Genomic DNA, 19150 nt, shown 5'->3' on the forward strand with positions numbered 1-19150 from the left:
GATGTTTCTATCTCTCTCTCCCTCTCCCTTCCTCTCTGAAATCAATAAAAAATAAATAAATAAAAGAATTAATGATCTTGCCCTAGCTGGTTTGGCTTAGTGGATTGAACATTGGCCTATGGATAGGAAAACAGTTAAAGGATGCCCTACTAGTGGTCGGCAAACTGCGGCTCTTGAGCCATGGTTTGCCACTCTATTGACTAATGAGTTTGCTGACCACTGCTAGGGAAAAACACTTAAAAGACATTTTAATAATGTACTAATGTTTTTAATCTAAGTCAAAACTTCTGGGTAAGGGTTATGCCTTACGCAGTGGTCAGCAAATTCATTAGTCAACAGAGCGGCAAACAGGTTTGCTGACCACTGCCCTAGCCAGTTTGGCTCAGTGAATAAAGCATCAGCCTGTGAACTGAGGGGTCCTGGGCTCGATTCCGGTCAAGGGCACATGCTCAGGTTGCAGGCTTGATCCCCAATGGGTGTGCATGAGATCAATGATTTTTCTCTCATTATTGATGTTTCTATCTCTCTCTCCTTCTCTCTTTCTCTCTGAAATAAATAAAAATATTTGTAAAAAAGAAGAAGAAAATAGATAAAGGAGTTCATCATAAGCAACCAGTATTACAAAAAAAAAATAATAATAATAATAATAATAATAATAATAATAAGAGGGACTTGAGAAGGAGAAGGAAAAGAAGAGGAAGAAGAAGAAACCAAAATATTATACCAAAATGGCAATAACTACATACCTATCTATCAATAATTACTTTAAATGTAAATTGATTAAATTCTCCAATTAAAACACATAGGGTGACTAAATGGATAAGAAAATAAGATCCATACATATGATACCTAGAAAAGAACCCCTCAGCCAAAACCGGTTTGGTTCAGTAGATAGAGCATTGGCCTGCAGACTGAAAGGTCTCAGGTTTGATTCTGGTCAAGGGCATCTACCTTGGCTGCAGGCACATCCCAATTAGGGGGTGTGCAAGAGGCAGCTGATCAATGGTTCTCTCTCATCGATGTTTCTAACTATCTCTCTCTCTTCCTCCCTGTAAAAAATCAATAAAAAATATATTTAAAAAAAAAGAAAAGATCCCCCCTCAGATCAAAAGGCATACACAGACTGAAAGTAAGTGGATGAAAAAAGATATTTCATGCAAATGGAAATGGGGAAAAATGCTGGGATAGCAATACATAAGACAAAATAGTTTTGTGGGTTTTTTGTGGTTTTTTGTTTGTTTGTTTGTTTGTTTTATTAAATTATTATCTGTGTACATATTTTACTATTGTCCCCCCCCCTCCCATACATACCCACCATCCCCAGAGTTTTGTGTCCATTGGTTGTACTTATATGCATGTATACAAGTCCTTCAGTTGATCTCTTGTCTCCCCCAGATCTCCCTCCCCTCCCCGCTGTAATTTGACAGTCTGCTTGTTGCTTTACTGTCTCTATATCTATCTTTTGGTTCATCAGTTTATAATGTTCTTTATTATCCATAAATGAGTGAGATCATGTGGTGTTTCTCTTTCATTGACTGGCTTATTTCACTCAGCATGATGTTCTCCAATTCCATCCAGGTTGCTGCAATGATGAGAATCCTTCTTTTTTATGGCAACATAGTATTCCATTGTGTAGATGTACCATTGTTTTTGGATCCAGTCATCTGCTGACAGGCACCTGGGCTGTTTCTAAATCCTAGCTATTGTAGATTGTGCTGCTATGAACATAGGGGTGCATATATCCTTTCTGATTGGTGTTTCTAGTTTCTTGGGATATAATCCTAGGAGTGGGATTACTGAGTCAAATGGGAGTTCCATTTTCAGTTTTTTTGAGGAAATTCCACACTGTTCTCCACAGTGGTTGCACCAGTCTGCATTCCCACCAGCTGTGCACGAGGGTTCCTTTTTCTCCACAACCTTGCCAACACTTGTCGTTTGTTGATTTGTTGATGTTGGCCATTCTGACAGGTGTGAGATGGTACAGCATTGTTGTTTTGATTTGCATCTCTCAGATAATTAGTGACTTTGAGCATGTTTTCATGTGCCTCTTGGCCTTCCTTCTGTCTTCTTTTGAATATTCTATGTAGGTCCATTGCCCATTTTTTAATTGGATCATTCATTCTCCTTTTATTGAGTTGTATAAGCTATCTGTAGATGTTGGAGATCAAACCTTTATCAGTGATAACATTTGCAAATATGTTCTCCCATACAGTGGGCTTTCTTGTTGTTTTATTGATGGTTTCTTTTGCTGTAAAAAAGCTTTTCATTTTGATGTAGTCCCATTTGTTTATTTTCTTTTTAGCTTCCATTGCCCTAGGGGCAGTATCAGTGAAGTTCTTTTGGCATATGTCTGAGATTTTGCTTCCTGTGGATGCCTCTAGTTTTTTTATGGTTTTCTGTCTTATGTTTAAGTCCTGTATCCATTTTGAGTTTATTTTGGTGTATGGTGTAAGTTGGTGATCCAGTTTCATTCTTTTGCATGTATCTGTCCAATTTTCTCAACACCATTTATTGAAGAGACTGTCTTGACTCCATTGTATATTACAGTCCAAGCCAACTGTAATCTCCTGTGCCTTTGTCAAATATTAATTGAGCATAGTGATTTGGGTTGATATCTGGGTTCTCAATTCGATTCCATTGATCTATATGTCTGTTCTTGTGCCAGTACCAGGCTATTTTGAGAACAGTGGCTTTGTAATACAGCTTGAAATCTGATATTGAGATCCCTCCTGCTTTGCTCTTCTTTCTCAGGATTGCTGTGGCTATTCGTGGTCTTTTATTGTTCCAAATGAACTTTTGGAGAGTTCTTTCTAGGTCAGTGAAATATGCCATTGGTATTTTAATGGGGAGTGCATTGAACCTATAGATTGCTTTGGGAAGTATGAACATTTTGATGAGTTGATTCTACCAATCCATGAACCTGGCATGTTCTTCCATCTGTTAGGAAGAGAGTGATGGCATAAAGGTAGGGTTGAGATAGAATAAAGCGTTGGAGAAGGAAAGATAAATTTGGACTGTAGAACAGTAATCCCGAAATAAAAATAAATAAATAAATAAAAATAAACAAAAGAAAAGATAAAAAGGGTAAAATAGAAGTAGTAATAATGTTGATTATGTATACATTAAAAAGGTAAAATCAAGTGAGGAAAAAGAAAAAAAATAGTTTCTTGAGTAAACGTTGCAAATAAAAAAAAAATTAAATTAAAAAAAATAAAATTTAAAAAATTTAAATAAAATTTGCAGTAATGAAAGTCATTCACTTCCTCTATTATTCTGTTTGGCACGCCTGTTTCCCAGTCTGGAAAGTATTGCAGTTCCCTGGGTTTCACTGCTCCTCTGTTGTAACCCTGTCCTGATTTTTAGCAGGTCTTGCTTTGATTTTATTATACTAGGGTCAATTTGTGATTTAGCCTCTGGGTGGCAGTGTTTCTAGGTTGACTTCCCAGGCTCTAAAGCCTCTCCAGTTTTTTTTTCCCCCCTCTGTGGCACTGATCTATGGAGGTGGGGAGGGGGCAAGTCCGAGCCAACTGTAATCTCCTGTAATTCTCCGATATCCCTCTGAGTCACATCCAAATGTGTTGCTCTTTAGATATCTCCCCTATTAGGAGCCCCATCCACTTTCATGGGTGACACCCGCCTGTTACGAAGCGAGTCCCCAAGAGATGGACCACCGGAGCCAATTTGATTAAGCATGCTAGAATTTATTACAGATTCGAATCTGGACTCAAACCATGGCTGACGCAGCAGCCAGTAAACACCCAGGTAAGAGCCCCGATGGAGGGGCAGTCCCTCTAGAGCGCTCACACAAAAAACACAGACAAACACACACCTACCGCGGCCAGTCAGGCTCTTCAGAATGGGGGTCCCTCATGGTCCTGGCTGGGGATTCCAGTCATGATCCCCAAGGACCACCAGGGAGCCGAGTCCGATGCAATAAACAAAAGAGCCATCTCTATGCTAGCATAGGCTATCCCACTCATGCCGGCAGCATGGCGGAAGAGAGCGAATTTCGCCCAAACCAGGAGTTTTATTCAGGTCGGTGATGTCACTGCCTCGGCTAACCCTGATTGGCCCCTCAGGACAAAGAATTGGCCAATCAGTTATCTGTTCCTAAATCCTAAAGACTAAATTCTAAAGACTGGGGACAGCCTGCAGGGTTGGTTCCCAGTCACACCCTGCTGAACATTGGAATATGGCCCTATCTTGCCCATAATACAAAAGCAGAACTAAAGGTTATCTACAGTTTCTACCCCTGAAGCTACTGAGTCAGTAGGAGTCAATCTCCTGCAACTACCCTATTGTTCAAGCAAGTAATCGAAGGTCGAAGTCAGATAGCAAGGTTAAAATTCAAACAGCAGTTTTTACCCAAGTATGAGTGCTACCATATTTCACCGCCCAACAGCCAGGGGCTTCTACTTGTAATCACCGCCCCTGTCCTCCAGTTTCTACGCGCCTGGCGCAGGCTTTTGTCTTCACTGCAAGCACTCACTCACCCTCTCCCCGAGAAGTCTGACCTTTTCACCGTGCGGTGGGGCACTCCTGTGAGTCCAAGTGTTCGCACCACCTGGGATCAGCGTTCTGGGGGTCAAAGCTGCTTGGTAGTTGCTGCAGCTGTGGATATTCAGGCCTTTGACACGATCCAATTTCTCTTCAAGATGGCGAGATTTCCCCGTCCAAGCTGGTAGGTAGCTCCGGAAAGGGACCCAGCCCTGCCGTGGATGCTTCCCTGTCGGGGGCACCCTAGTCAGCAGCCCCCCAGTTTTTTCTGGTGTTTGCTGTCTCTTGGCTTGCTGATAAACACTCACAGCAAACCCTCAGCTGCTCTCTCTTTCTGCTTCGGGACAAGGCTCAGAGTCCACCTATCTATCCTTCCACCATTTTGTATCACAGTTTTGTGTGTTTTTTAAATAAATCTTTATTGCTCAGATTATTACAATTGTTTCTCCTTTTTTCCCCCATAGCTCCCTTCCACCTGGTTCCTGCCCCCACCTCGACCCTTACCCTCCCCGCCTCCCGCCCCCCCCATTGTCCTCATCCATGGGTGTACGATTTTAATCCAGTCTCTTCCTGCATCCTCCACACCCCTTTCACCCTGATAATTATCAATCCACTCCCTTTCTTTGCCCCTGATTCTATTATACTCACCGGTTTATTCTGTCCCTCAGACTTTTAATTCACTTGATTTTTAGATTCACTTGTTGATATATATGTATTTGTTGATCATAATTTTTATCTTTTTTCTTCTTCTTCCTCTTCTTTCATCATTTTATATAATACTGGTTTCATGGTGATGAACTCCTTTAGCTTTTTCTTGTCCCTGAAGCTCTTTATCTGACCTTCAATTTTGAATAACTTTGCTGGATACAGTAATCTTGGTTGTAGGTTCACTTTGAATATTTCTTGCCACTCCCTTCTAGCCTGCATAGTTTCTGTTGAGAAATCAGCTGATAGTCCTATGGGTACTCCCTTACAGGTAACCAACTGCTTTTCTCTTGTTGCTTCTAAGATTCTCTCTTTGACTTTTGCCCTTGGCATTTTAATTATGACGTGTCTTGGTGTGGTCTTTTTTGGATTCCTCTTGTTTGGGGTTCTGTGTGCTTTCTGGACTTGTAAGTCTACTTCTTTCACTAGGTGGGGCAAGTTTTCTGACATTATTTCTTCAAATAGGTTTTCAGTATCTTGCACTCTCTCTTCTTCTGGCACTCCCATAATTCTGAATTTGGTATGCTTGAAGTTGTCCCAGAGGTTTCTTACACTATCTTCAACTTTCTGGATTCTCTTTTCTTCTTGCTTCTCCAGAGGAGTGTCCTTTAGCTCTTTGTATTCCAAATCTTTGACTTGATTCTTGTGTTCCTCCAGTCTGCTGTTGGATCTCTGTATAATATTTTTCATTTCAGTCAGTTTATGTTTAATTTCTAGTTGGGTCTACCTCCAGCTTTGGTGTCACAGAAACCTGCAGGAGAAATTACTATCTTTCACCCATTGCTGGGCCCAGAATTAAAAAAGCTCAAGGAGGAGATCCTCTGAGAACTAGAAGAGCTACAGCCCCCATTGCCACCCCACACCCGACAAATCAACTAGCAGATCAATAACAATATGGGCAAATGGCCAATCTGCCTCACACATTGCCCAACCTTCAGACAGTAAAAAATATAGCTCTGCTATACTGCTCCCTTGCAAATTCATATAAATATCTCTTGCAGACAATACCAATTCAGAACCATATAGAGAGAGGAATTCTGACAAATTTAGCTCCATCTTGGAAAAGTCAGCATAGTATAAAGCTACCAAAGCCTATGCCTCACCAACTTGGCATCTCTATATACCCCGTTAAGCCATACTTAACTTCAAAATAAGACAATGGGAAAATAATGCTTTCACTTAACCTCATATAACCAAAAACAACCTAACCCTCTCTCTGAGAGGATTTAAACTCCCTTTAACCACCTTTGGATGTTGTTCATGACTCTTCTAGCTTTTCTAGCTGAATTTTCTTTTCATATTCTGTAACTTCAGTACTGAGACATTAACTCATGTTAGAAGGTAGAGGAATGAGTGGGAGAAGGGAAAATATTGGTTAATATATAAATAAATATATTTATACCAAAATAAGAAGGAAATATTGTACAAATAACTATTACAGTCCTTATTTCTGCTAGTGGTGGCATGATAGTAGATGGTATTTATAATGACCTTCTCCCTCTACCAATTTTTGTGCTCTTAGTAAGACCTAAGCCAGTCTTCACACAGTGGGGTGATCGAAATCTTTATTCCTGAAGGGTCTGGGCCATTAGCAGTCCTCCTGGTATTGTTTTCTATTGATTTGAATCACAGGACCTGGGAAGAGTAAAGGTGTCACAGGATATCTTCTGCATTCCAGAAATACTCCTTACTTCCTTTGTATCGTGACAACTCCTTGACAATCAGGATCATTCAATCATCCAGCCAATAGAGAAACCCCTTCTTTGGCTGTTGATTCACTGGCATAAGGAGCCCCAAGTGGCCAGGTAGCAACTTCAACTTCCAGTTTAATTGAATCATCCCCAGTGGAAGCGTTCCTCTCTTGAGAGCTGAAACCTCTACACCAGTGGAACCCAATGTTGCAGGAAAGAGAAGCAAGATTTTGAGAAGTGGATCACTGTGGTTAATAAAGGAACCACTCTGCCTTATTCTCAGACCAGTGCAGCTGGCTCTGGGAGAAACACTGAGAGAAACATCTGTTACTGATTTAGAACATATACCACTTTTTAATTTTTAATTAAATTCAGATTTAGTAACATTTCAGAAATATTATGTATGAAATTAATGTCTACTTACATTCATCTCTATCATAGAACTATTTAAATAAAGTCCTGCCAAAAAGCACCACGATGTTCCCTGAGAATCTTTTTTACCTTACTCAAAGGCGGAAGAGGAAATCCCTGTCCACTGAAAGATAAGGAATGATGTTGAAATTAACAAGGAGTAATAATAATGAGGCTTACTATTAACTTTCCTTACAAGAGTCAAGATTTAAAATTGGAATTCTCTGTCCAACCAAACTGTCAAGTGAGTGAATATAGAATAAAAACACTTTCAGAAATGGAATGGCTCAAAAATTTTGTCTTCCACCAACTCTTTATAGGAAGTGATTTTAGAAGGACATAGTTAGCAAACCAATGAAATAAGAATAAAGGAATATAAGATTCAGGGAAATGAAGAGAGAAGTTCCAACAGTAAGAAGAATTCAAGGACTATGCCTCAAGGGGTAAAAAGAATCATAATAGAATAAGGACTGTAATAGTTATTTGTATTTCCTTCTTGTTTTGGTATAAATATATTTATTTATATTAACCAATATTTTCCCTTCTCCCACTCATTTCTCTACCTTCTAACATGAGTTAATAATAGTTAACCTTATGTTACAGGTTATGGATATGCAAGGAAAATTCAGCTATAAAAGCTAGAAGAGTCATGAACAACATCCAAAGGTGATTAAAGGGAGTTTAAATCTTCTTGGAGAGAGGGTTAGGTTGTTTTTGGTTGTATGAGGTTAAGTGAAAGCATTATTTTCCCATTGTCTTATTTTGAAGTTAAGTATGGCTTAAAGGGGTATATAGAGATGCCAAGTTGGTGAGGCATTTAAAAAATTTTTAAAAAAGGCAATATAAGTGTTGGAGAGGATGTGGAAAAAATGAAACTCTTGTGCATGCTGAAAGGAATATTAAATGGTGCAGCCACTATGGAAAACACTATGGCAGTTCCTCAAAAAATTAAACATAGAACTACCATATGATCCAGCAATTCCACTTCTGGGTATATACCAAAAAAAATTAAAAGCAGAGACTCAAACAGATATTTATACACTTATGTTCATAAAAAACATTATTCACAGTCCAAAAGGTCAAAGTAACCTGTGTCCCTTGATAAATGAATGGATAAACAAAGTGTGGCATATACTATACATACAATGGGATATTAATCAGTCTTAAAAAGGAAATAAATTTTTATACATGCTGCATGCAACATGTTTGAACCTTGAAGACATTATGCTAAAAAACATAAGCAAGTCACAAAAGGACAAATATTGTCTGATTCCATTTATATGAGGTGCCTAGTGTAGTCAAACTCAGAGAGGTAGAAAACACATTTTTTTTTTTAGTGGTTCCCAAGGCCTGTGGAGAAGCTTGAATAGAGTTAATGTTTAATGGGTAGGGAATTTCAGTTTGGGAAGATTAAAAAGTTATTGAGATGGATGATGGTCATGATTTTACAAGAATGAGAATATGTTTAATTCCACAGAATTGTACACTTAAAAATGGTTAAAATAGCCCCAGCTGTTTTGGTTCAGTGGATAGAGCATCAGCCTGCGGACAGAAGGGTCTTGGGTTCGACCCCAGTCAAAGGCACATAACCTTGGTTGCAGGTTTGCTCAAGTCAGGGCCAGAGATCAATGTGTCTCTCTCACATCAATGTTTCTATCTATGTCTTTCCCCTTCCCTTCCGTTCTCACTAGAAACCAATGGAAAAAATATCCTTGTGTGAGGATTAACAAAACATTTAAGAATGGTTAAAATAGTAAATTTTCTGTTATGTATCCTATACTATTAAAATAATAGCAATAATAGTAATAATAACAGAAGGACTCAAGTAGGTGGGGCAGAGGTGGAACAATATGGCTGTGAGTTGATGATTATTGAAGCTAGTGATGGGGGTATATGGAAATCTATTTACTTTTCTATTTCTGTGTACATTTGAAATGCTCCATAATAAAAATATTTTTGTACCAAAACAAATAAGCAAATTCCATTTAAAAGAAGAAAAAAAAAACTAAACCAGAAAAATGGCTATTAATACTCACCATAAAAATGTTATCACAGAGCAGAAACCAGTTTGGCTCAGTGGTAGAGCGTCGATCTGCGGACTGAATGGTCCCGGGTTCGATTCCGGCCAAGGACATATATCGATACATTGGTTGTGGGCACATCCCCGGTAGGGGGTGTGCAAGAGGCAGCTGGTCGATGTTTCTCTCTCATTGACGTTTCTGGCTCTATGTCTCTCTCCCTTCCTCTCTGTAAAATATCAATAAAATATATATATTTTTTAAATGTTATCACAGAGAGAAAATTATGACCAAAAATTTTGTCCCAAATTACCACAGCCTAAGTAAGATATCTAGTTGAAATCTCAATGAAGAGATAGAGAGCTGATGGAAAAATAAATTTTGAACCAGAAATGCCAAAGAAGAAACTTCTCAGTTTAAAAGGAAACGGATAATTGAAGGTTAAGGGAGCTGTTGGTTTTTATTATGGGTATCTAATAAGTCTTGTAGAATTAGTTGAGTTTTTAAACTATGTCTATATAGAATTTTTTAAACACTAAATTTTAATTTAATTTTTTAAATATATTTTATTGATTTTGTACAGAGAAGAAGAGAGAGAGATAGAGAGCTAGAAACATCGATGAGAGAGAGAGTCATCGACCAGCTGCCTCTTGCACACCCCCTACTGGGGATATGCCCGCAACCAAGGTACATGCCCTTGACCAGAATCGAACCCGGGACCTTTTAGTCCCCAAGCTGATGCTCTATCCATTGAGCCAAACCGGTCTCAGCTAAATTTTAATTTTAAATGTGTGCTTTTTAAAGGAGGCAGAGCCAAGACTGTGTCAAGATTTCAAAACCTGGCCAACGTTATGTAGACACCAAAAGTTAATTGTCACATGGACTTAATACTTTTGCTTTGCTCTGTTGCCCACATTTTAACTTCTTGTTTTCTCTTTGCTTTACACTCTCAGTGTTCACTTTTGGTTTGAGGTCACCTGTGGAGCCACCTACTTGCCTTAGAAATGAACACTATAGGTTGGCTACCAAAAAGCTATCTGCTGTATATATCCTGCTGCTATATATTCCTTTGTCAGAGAGGCTAGAAAGCTAAAATATGCCTTTGCAGGCTCATTCCATTAAGCTGTGGCAATGTGACATGATTTTGCACAATGAGACTGCAGAAAAAGCATTCTCTTCTTAAGTGAAAAGGCAACACCTCAAGAGAGAGGGTTCTTGCCTCTTTCACTTCCATTCTACCCAACACAGGCATCAGACCTTGCAACTCAGAGGATGAAAGCCACTGGAGGAGGCAGAGTTAGAAGGAAAGTTTGAGAGCACCCGGTCCCTGAGTGCATGTGTAAGCAGCTGGAGCAGCCCTGGAATGCTCCAGGTGCCCCCCCTTCCCCACTGATCCCACCTGCCTGAGCCAGTGCCATACTCTCAAGTCCTCCTAACCTGGGACTCTCCCCTGGTGGAAGCTTAGCAAGTCACTATTCCTCAAAGCTGTCCTCTGTCCCTTCCCCCTCACTGCCTGTTGAGAACACAAAGCTAATCTTTCAAGGATGTCTGCCTCCTCAAAATACAACAGACCCCTGAGGTCAGTGACTTCCACCAAGATTAAGACTTCTGGGCATAGAAATCAAGTTTCTCACCTTTCTTCAATATTTTTTTTTGGGGGGTACAGCATACTCTCCCACTGTCATATTTGAGTCATAAGTAATGTCCAGTCAAACTTCAGGAAGAAGAGTACATTTACCCACGGGTAGTAAAATGGGTTTGCTTGTTGAATTTCTATCAAGTTACAAATTTTTACAAATAGAAATTGTATAAGGAAAAAGGAATAAAAACAACCTATAATAACAGAAGCATAATATGCTAATTAGACCAGACATCCTTCCAGACATTATCCTTCCAGACAAAGCTGCAGCGGGCAGGGGCTGCAGCAGAGGCCCCGGGCTACAGTGGGCAGAGGCCGGGGCCAAAGCCCTTGCATGAATTTCGTGCTTCGGGCCTCTAATATAACACATAATTAAATAAGTCTGTATATATTGTTTTTATATATTATCCATACATATACAAACCTAACGTGCAAAGTGTCCCCTTAGGAGTTCAACCGACCAAGAGTTTGATCGCTCACTGTGACGTGCGCTGACCATGAGGAGGCGGCACGGAATGAAGAAAGGCCCTGGCCAGCATGGGCAGCCACGGAGGGCCCTACCCATGCACGAATTTCATGCACTGGGCCCCTCATATCTGTACAATATGTTTAGAATATAAGTCAAAAATAGTCAATGTGTAAAAATAAAAAGGACTTAAAAAAAAGTAGAAACGACTCATGAACACACCCAAATCCCTGGGTTTGTAGTCCCCAGTTTTACTTCCTTTGATCACCTGCCTCCAGACCTTAGACTTACTTCTGATATCTTGTCCAACCTGGTTTCATGTGCTTTTCCAGGCAGTCCCACCTCAAGATTCTCCCGGAGCCTGTGTTCATTCATTCACATTTAGCTCGTTTTGGCTTCTGCTCCCCTCCCAGGGTGAGCTCATCCCAGCCACACAGTTGCTTTTCTCAGCTCCTTGCTTTCACAGGAACCAGATAAACACTTTGGCTTCCAGACAGCCTGTCACCCCACCACCAACTACCAAACTAGTCTTCTGTGTGGCTTCTCAATGAGAGAAATGATATTTTTTTCATTTTAGATATGCTAAGAAATTAGATATTAATGAGGATTTCATTTCAGATGCATCTTTTAATTACTGAAATAATTTATTGCCGCATTCTACCTTTTTCTTTTTAAAAAAATATTTTTTATTGATTTTAGAGAGGAAGGGAGAGGGATAGAGAGATAGAAACATCAATGATGAGAGAGAATCATTGATTGGCTACCTCCTGCAAGCCCCCTAGGGATCTAGCCCGCAACCCAGACATGTGCCCCTCAGCCGGAATCAAACCTGGGACCCTTCAGTCCACAGGCCAATGCTCTATCCACTGACCCAAATCAGCTAGGGCTGGGTTTTGGTTTTTATTCCCCTTTTATTTTTTTAAATTACCTAAGTATGACCCATGGATTAAGAGTCATCAAAATTGTATCCAATGACCATCTTTATTAAGAATTCCTAGCATAGGGGGTAGAAGCAGGCAGGGAGCAGAAAGGAGAAATATGTAGTACTTTCAACAATAAAGACTTTAAATTTTTTTTAAAATTCAAAAAATTTTCATTCATCAATAGGGTGATGAAGGCCTGGGGTGGGAGATGGAGTGGAGGAGCTAAAAAGAGTCAATGAGGGGGAAAGGGGACATATCTAATGTTATCAACAATAAAGTTTGGGTTTTTGTTTTTTTAGGGTTTGTGTGTTTTTTTTAAATTAAAAACAGCCTGCCACCTAGTGGTCAGAGCAATTGATGCAATATGTTACTAGGATTCTCCACTGGATCTATTACACAGTCATGTGCCACTTAAGGAACATTCTGAGAAATGCCTGGTAAGGGGATTTCGGCCTTGTGTGAACATCATAAAGTGTACTTACACAAACCTAGATGGTATCGTGGTGGGCAGTTAGACAGACATGCGCAGAGCAATGGGCCAGGTACCAAAGGTCACCAGAGTGGGATCTCATCCCCAGGGTGACCTTTCCTCCTGTAGCATGTCGCTGGTCATATGGTTCAGACCCTCTGACTTTTTATCCCTAGCAATGACATCTAGGCCTCAGTTGTAGTTCATCTCCAGGCCAGAAAAGCAGCAAAACCAGACAAGTAAAACCATGACTGGCCTCAATACCTGCTGCATTGAAAAATGATGCCCTGCCCTGGCACTGATCAATAAATTAGTGGAGACCCTAAAGGACAAACCTAGAAAGCTGGTGGATATCCCACTGAAATCTTCAGCTGGCACTTCCCTAAAATCTCCACCCTATAACCCCTAGGACAGAGGCCTCAGCATGCCCTCCCTCCGGGGAGCATGCCCATGCCTGTCCTTTCCTCCTATTGGAATGACTAAACTCCAAAACACCCCAAATCTGGTGAGCTCCCAGGTGTTTGCCCAAATGAGTCGAAAACTTATGTCCACACAAAGACCTGTGCACAAATGTTCCTAACAGCTTTATTCCTAATTTAAGGTGACCAGATTTTAACATTGGTAAAGCAGGACACCATTGATTGGGGGGGGGGGGTGTGATTAAAAATTTGGCCTATATGTTAATAGCATGAAAAGACATAAGTCCTTCTGCTAATGCTAATTTCTTTTCTTTGTCCCCATAAGTTGTTTTCTGAAAAAAAAATCCTGCATTTTGGAGGAAGATGCAGCAGTATTTAAATATCTTTTATGTTTCTGTGTCTTCAAGTGCTTTAAAATATCATTCTTCCTGCCATGCCAAATGGAAAATTTACCATTACATTTCTCACATTTTATCATGTAATCACTTTTGGTTTTTTTGATAAAGGGAAATTCACTTCTTAGATCATCGTTGATTTTGCATCTTCTTTTCTTACTCATTATGTTAAAAATCTAAAAAAAATTAAAATTATATTATAAATTATTATATAGATATTGCTTAAAAACACAGTAGGTAGGTACATAATTATATGAACACATTTTATTTTTAGTTTATAAATTAATTTAATTTGATGGTTATAAAGTAACTATATTTTTAAAATTATTTTACATTTTAATCCTATATTTCTTTCTAAATAATAACAATACTAACTTGTATTATTTTTCCTCTGAATTTGCCATAACGTAAGTCGTAAGTGTCACTTTCAAGGCCGGCGCTAGACTTTTTGCTGCCACTATAAAATATAAATAATATGAGCACTGTCTGCTAAATTCAAGAAAATTTATGTATTTATGAAATAAATTACTTACCTAAATTATCTGAATAGCTGATTTGTAATTACATCACTTGTTTAACTAGCTTACTAGCATGCAGTACCATGTGTATCATCTAAGAGACAGTTACAAAATGTTTTCGTCGTTGCCAATCCCAAAAAATGCCAGTGTTCATTAAGTCCAAACAATGGTGGTCGAATTCTAACAACTGATCAACAATGTGAACCTTCATAAGCAGTTCTCAATAATCAGTTCTCAACAATTATTTGTTATTATTAAAGTTTAACATTATAAAATTAACAAAAATAATATAAAACTCATATCCTGGCTAAATAGCCACATGGCCGCCAAAAACCATATATTCCCTTCCCGTTCTCCCTCCTTTCCTTAGCTTGTCGTGCACTCTTTCCAAAAATCAGGACTTTTTTAAAACACCGCGGGACGTGAGACAAATTGTTCAAAATCGGGACTGTCCCACCAAAATTGGGACATCTGGTCACCTTATCCTAATTGCCAGAATTTGGAAGCAGCCAAGATGTCCTTCAGAAGATAAATGTATAAATAAATTATGGTACACCCATGCATTGGAATAATATTAAATCATTAAAAAAATAGTTATCAAGCCACAAAAAGACACAAATAAATTTAAATGCTCTTTTTAAAAAATTGGTTTATTGATTTTAGAAAGAAACAAAGGGAGGATAGAGAGAGAAAGAGAGAGAGGAACATTAATCAGTTGCCTCCCAGGAATCAAACCCTGGTATGTGCCCTGACTGGGAATTGAACTGGCAATCTTTTGAAATAGGAATTTTAGGGGTAAAATAGGACAGGCTTAGGAAATTTTAGAAATTAAGGGGACCATGGAAAGCACAGGGCAAAAGAGCAGCAGAAGGTACATTTTCATAGAACAGGGAGGCTAAAAGGCTACAACAGGTACATTTCCATAGAATGAGGGAGCTGGGAAGAGAAAAAGAAAAGGAAGACCTTCATCCAAAAGAAGAAGAAGAAAGCCCAAAGGAAATAGGAAAACAATAAGGAAACGGGGAGGGATCTCATGTGACCCATATGAGGTTTAACCTTTGAGCCCAGGAGTTACTACGGTAACCAGTTCAAGGGAATAGTGACCAATCAGAGGGGATATCAAGGCTCCAGGATCTGCAGCCTTCATAAGCCATAGGGAAAAGGAACCCAGTGGGATCCTTTTCCCCTCCCCACTCTGTGGAACTCTTTCCTCTCCCCACATGGGTTCTTCAATAAATCTCCACCTTTGCTAAACTACCCTCTGTCCTTGGATTCATTCTTTGACTCCAGCGGAAAAAGAATCCGGTTTCCAGTTCAAAATTTTCGTTTCAAATTGGTGCATTGGCCAGGAATTTCTCCATAAGTCAGTCAACCCTCTTTACATCAAATGGTGAGTAGTCACGGAGTCTGTCCCTCTGTCCCTTTTCTGTCTCTTGTATGATTTTGGAGGCTGACGGCCGCCCACCAGCCATTTAAACTTGGCTGCCATCTAAAAACCAGGCAGAGAGAGAGAGAGAGAGAGAGAGAGAGAGAGAGAGAGAGAGAGAGAGAGATTGAGAGAGAGAGAGACAGAACGCGAGCCAAAACCAAAGCGGGCATGGATCAATCAAGTAAAGGCCACTAGGGCGACTGCCGCTACAAAAAAAAAAAAAAAAAAAAAAGTCTCCCATGGAAAGATAAACTGGTGCCGGCTCAGGTTCGAGCAATAGGATTCGGGCAGTCGCAAGTCAAAGCTCGGCCATTGACTAAAGGAGTGCTTGGGTCCCTGCCCAGCTCCAAAGATGAAAGAGGCAAATTCCTCTCCCCCTGGTTGGAGAGTTTCAAATGTCCTTCCGTGAGTGCAGGACCTCAGGACCTCGCAGGGATGTCTGGGTTGTTGAACTCTAAAAGACGTGCAGGGGCCTCGCAGAAACAACACATGTAATTAAATTCTGACCTGTCCAGGGATGCAAGTAAGGTTGTCACCCAGCATTCCAGGTCCTCCCGGATGTCTTAGACAGCTAGGAGAGAAACTAAGACACGGTCCCCCCCGCGCCCCGCCCCCCAAAAAATCCAGCACATTTCTGACCCACTACATATGTCCACTCCCCTGGCCCCATTCCCAAGCAGGGTTTAATTGGAGAATCATCTGCCTTTTCTTCTGATTTCTATTCCAGTCAGGTCTAATAGTATCCAGCCAAGACCTCTGCCTCCACGTTCCAGCTCCCACCAAGCTTACCTCCTCAGTCTCCATTTGTGCAGGCCTTTATAGTAAGGGTCTTAAGGAGAAACTTCTAGGCAAGAGTTAAGAAAGGGAGGGCCAGCTAACTGTTTTCCACTACTTACATAGGAGCATGGCCTAAGTCTTCCCATCAGGCATAACAGGAGTGAATCACAGCCCTTCGCCACCACCACTGTAGAGGTTTTAGCCTTTCAGAGAATTCAGCGTTACAGGCAGACACAGCTGTTCAGTTAGCCCATTAATGACTAGGTAACTCGCCTCTAGTCTTCATTGTGATTCTGTAAAATGGTCACGTACTCTCGGGAGTGTTCTTAAAAGCCTCATTTTCACCATGTTTTCATTTCCCAGTCCGTCATTTGAAATTTGGGTAGATGAGACATTTCTCACAATTTAGGGACACGTCTGGGACTTCTGTACCCATGTGGAGGGAAAGTCTAGTTCAAAGGGAGGTGCCCGACCTGATTTTGGGGGGCCTCTTTGCCTGAGCCCCTTCTCTTCATAGATGCTATAGAATAGTTCCCAGATGGTCTTTCTTTAGAAAACGGTGAAAATGATGCAAGGGGAATATATACAAGACAAGCCACATGGCCAAAATAGGCCATTGAAAGAATGCTGAGGTTCCTGGGAGGGTCAGTCCCCCAGAGCTGGGACAAGAGACATCGCTTTTTTAATGGAGTGCTTTCTGGAGTGTCCGTGGATTGTGCACACTTATAAATACCATGAACAAGAGTGTTTCTATTGATGTTTCCTGTTGATGTTTGAATCAATCTGTTTAAAGATAGGGAACGTCCCACTTTGCTGGGGCCCAGCTGCTTGTGGACAGGGTAAACATGTGGCTGAACATGTGGCAGGGTTTGAATCTTGAGAGTCTTTTTTTTAAATATATTTTACTGATTTTTTTTTTATAGATAGGAAGAGAGAGGGACAGAGAGCTAGAAACATCAATGAGAGAGAAACATTGACCAGCTGCCTCCTGCACACCCCCCACTGGGGATGTGCCTGCAACCAAGGCACATGCCCCTGACCGGAATCGAATCCAGGACCCCTCAGTCTGCAGGCCGACGCTCTATCCACCGAGTCAAACCGGTTTTGGCTCTTGAGAGTCTTTTTGTCTGCAGTATGCCTTGGTTATTGCTTGTTTTGCCAGCTTATTTTGCTCTTCACTGTTTTTATGAACATAGAAAGCCCTCTGTCTCTGCTCTGTGTAGGCTTTGTGCCACTCAGAACCAAAGGTTATTTTACCGTGCTGGGTTAGGAATTTAAGATTCTAAGGCTAATTTGAAAGTGTAAAATTTGTGAAGGTTACAGATATGTTAGCCCAGACCACTAGCTAAAGTTGTAGCCTGCCTGTGGGTGATAAACCATTGTCTTCCCCACCTGGAGAAGTGAGAGAGGGAAGGGGGGGGGGGGGGGGGGGAGCAGTTTTATTCAGACAGTGGCTTTTGGTTCCAAAAACAGCGGAATAAGAGGCAGCACTGGCCAAACCTGTGCAGGTGCTTAGCAAAGAAGCAGGGTGGGGGAAATTTACAAAGCCCTGTCCAGCATCCCATCCATTAAGCATCCGGTAGGCAGCTTAGATATTAATAGGAACCAGGGACCAGGTGGACCTCGCCTGCCTCTGATATCAAAAACCCTAGCAGACTGGCCGAAGTGGAACTGAGGCTGGCTAAGGAGCTTGGGGGCACGGCAGCAAGGGTATGGGCAGACGGTAGACTTGTCTTCCCTGCGTTTTCCCTGTGACATTCAAAGTATATTGTATCTTTGACAAACCATCCAGAACTGAAATATCATTGCTGACATGTACATATAAGGAACTGTTTGACATTGAACTTAGGACTCAAAAGAACTGGTGGGCTCGCCTCTCGCTCCTCTCCCAGCCGCAGCCCGGGGGCAGAGCGGGACGACCACGTTCCGCCGCAAGCTGACAGCGCTCGACTACCACAACCCCGCTGGCTTCAACTGCAAAGATGAAACAGAACTTAGAAACTTCATTGTTTGGCTTGAAGACCAGAAAATCAGACACTACAAGATTGAAGACAGAGGTAATTTAAGAAACATCCACAGCAATGACTGGCCCAAGTTCTTTGAAAAGTATCTTACAGATGTTAGCTGTCCTTTCAAGATTCAAGATCGACAAGAAGCAATTGACTGGCTTCTTGGTTTAGCCATTAGACTTGAATATGGAGATAACGCTGAAAAATATAAGGACTCAGTATCTGATAATACAAAAAATGCTGACAATGCAGCAAAAAATGCAGAGCCATTGATCAATCTGGATGTTAATAATCCTGATTTTAAGGCTGGTATAATGGCTTTGGCTAACCTTCTTCAGATTCAACGGCATAATAATTACCTGGTAATGCTTAAGGCAATTCGCATTTTGGTCCAGGAACACCTGACACAGGATGCAGTTGCTAAAGCAAATCAAGCAAAAGAGGGATTGCCTGTTGCTTTAGGCAAGCATATTCTTGGTTTTGACACAGGAGATGCAGTTCTTAATGAAGCTGCTCAAATTCTACAATTGCTGCGAATAGAAGAGCTCAGGGAGCTACAGACATTATTGCTGATCCAAAGACAGACCACAGACTGGGGAAAGTTGGAAGATGAATCTTTTAGGATTTTAGCCTCTCACCTATTTAGTACAGTTGAGAACCATGCACACCGTGGTATGTGTTTCAGAATCACACATCACATTTTCAAGGGAAGAATCCCAGAAAATTGACTATGTTGTAGAGATTTCCATCATTGCTTTTTCTTTAATAAAGTTTGGGAAAGCGG

General features: G+C 40.7%; 1 protein-coding gene across 1 annotated transcript; it reads left to right on the plus strand.

Annotated features, from left to right (window-relative positions):
• The first annotated feature begins 16097 nt into the window (after positions 1-16097).
• Positions 16098-19150, plus strand: LOC118705991 (RNA transcription, translation and transport factor protein-like). The gene is given in 3 exon segments (XM_045573157.1): positions 16098-16103; positions 18207-18927; positions 18930-19150. Coding segments are annotated over 3 exon segments (777 nt in total). The 3' UTR covers positions 18980-19150.

This window comes from Pipistrellus kuhlii, unplaced genomic scaffold (assembly GCF_014108245.1).
Source record: "Pipistrellus kuhlii isolate mPipKuh1 unplaced genomic scaffold, mPipKuh1.p scaffold_m20_p_5, whole genome shotgun sequence".
Taxonomy (NCBI): domain Eukaryota; kingdom Metazoa; phylum Chordata; class Mammalia; order Chiroptera; family Vespertilionidae; genus Pipistrellus; species Pipistrellus kuhlii.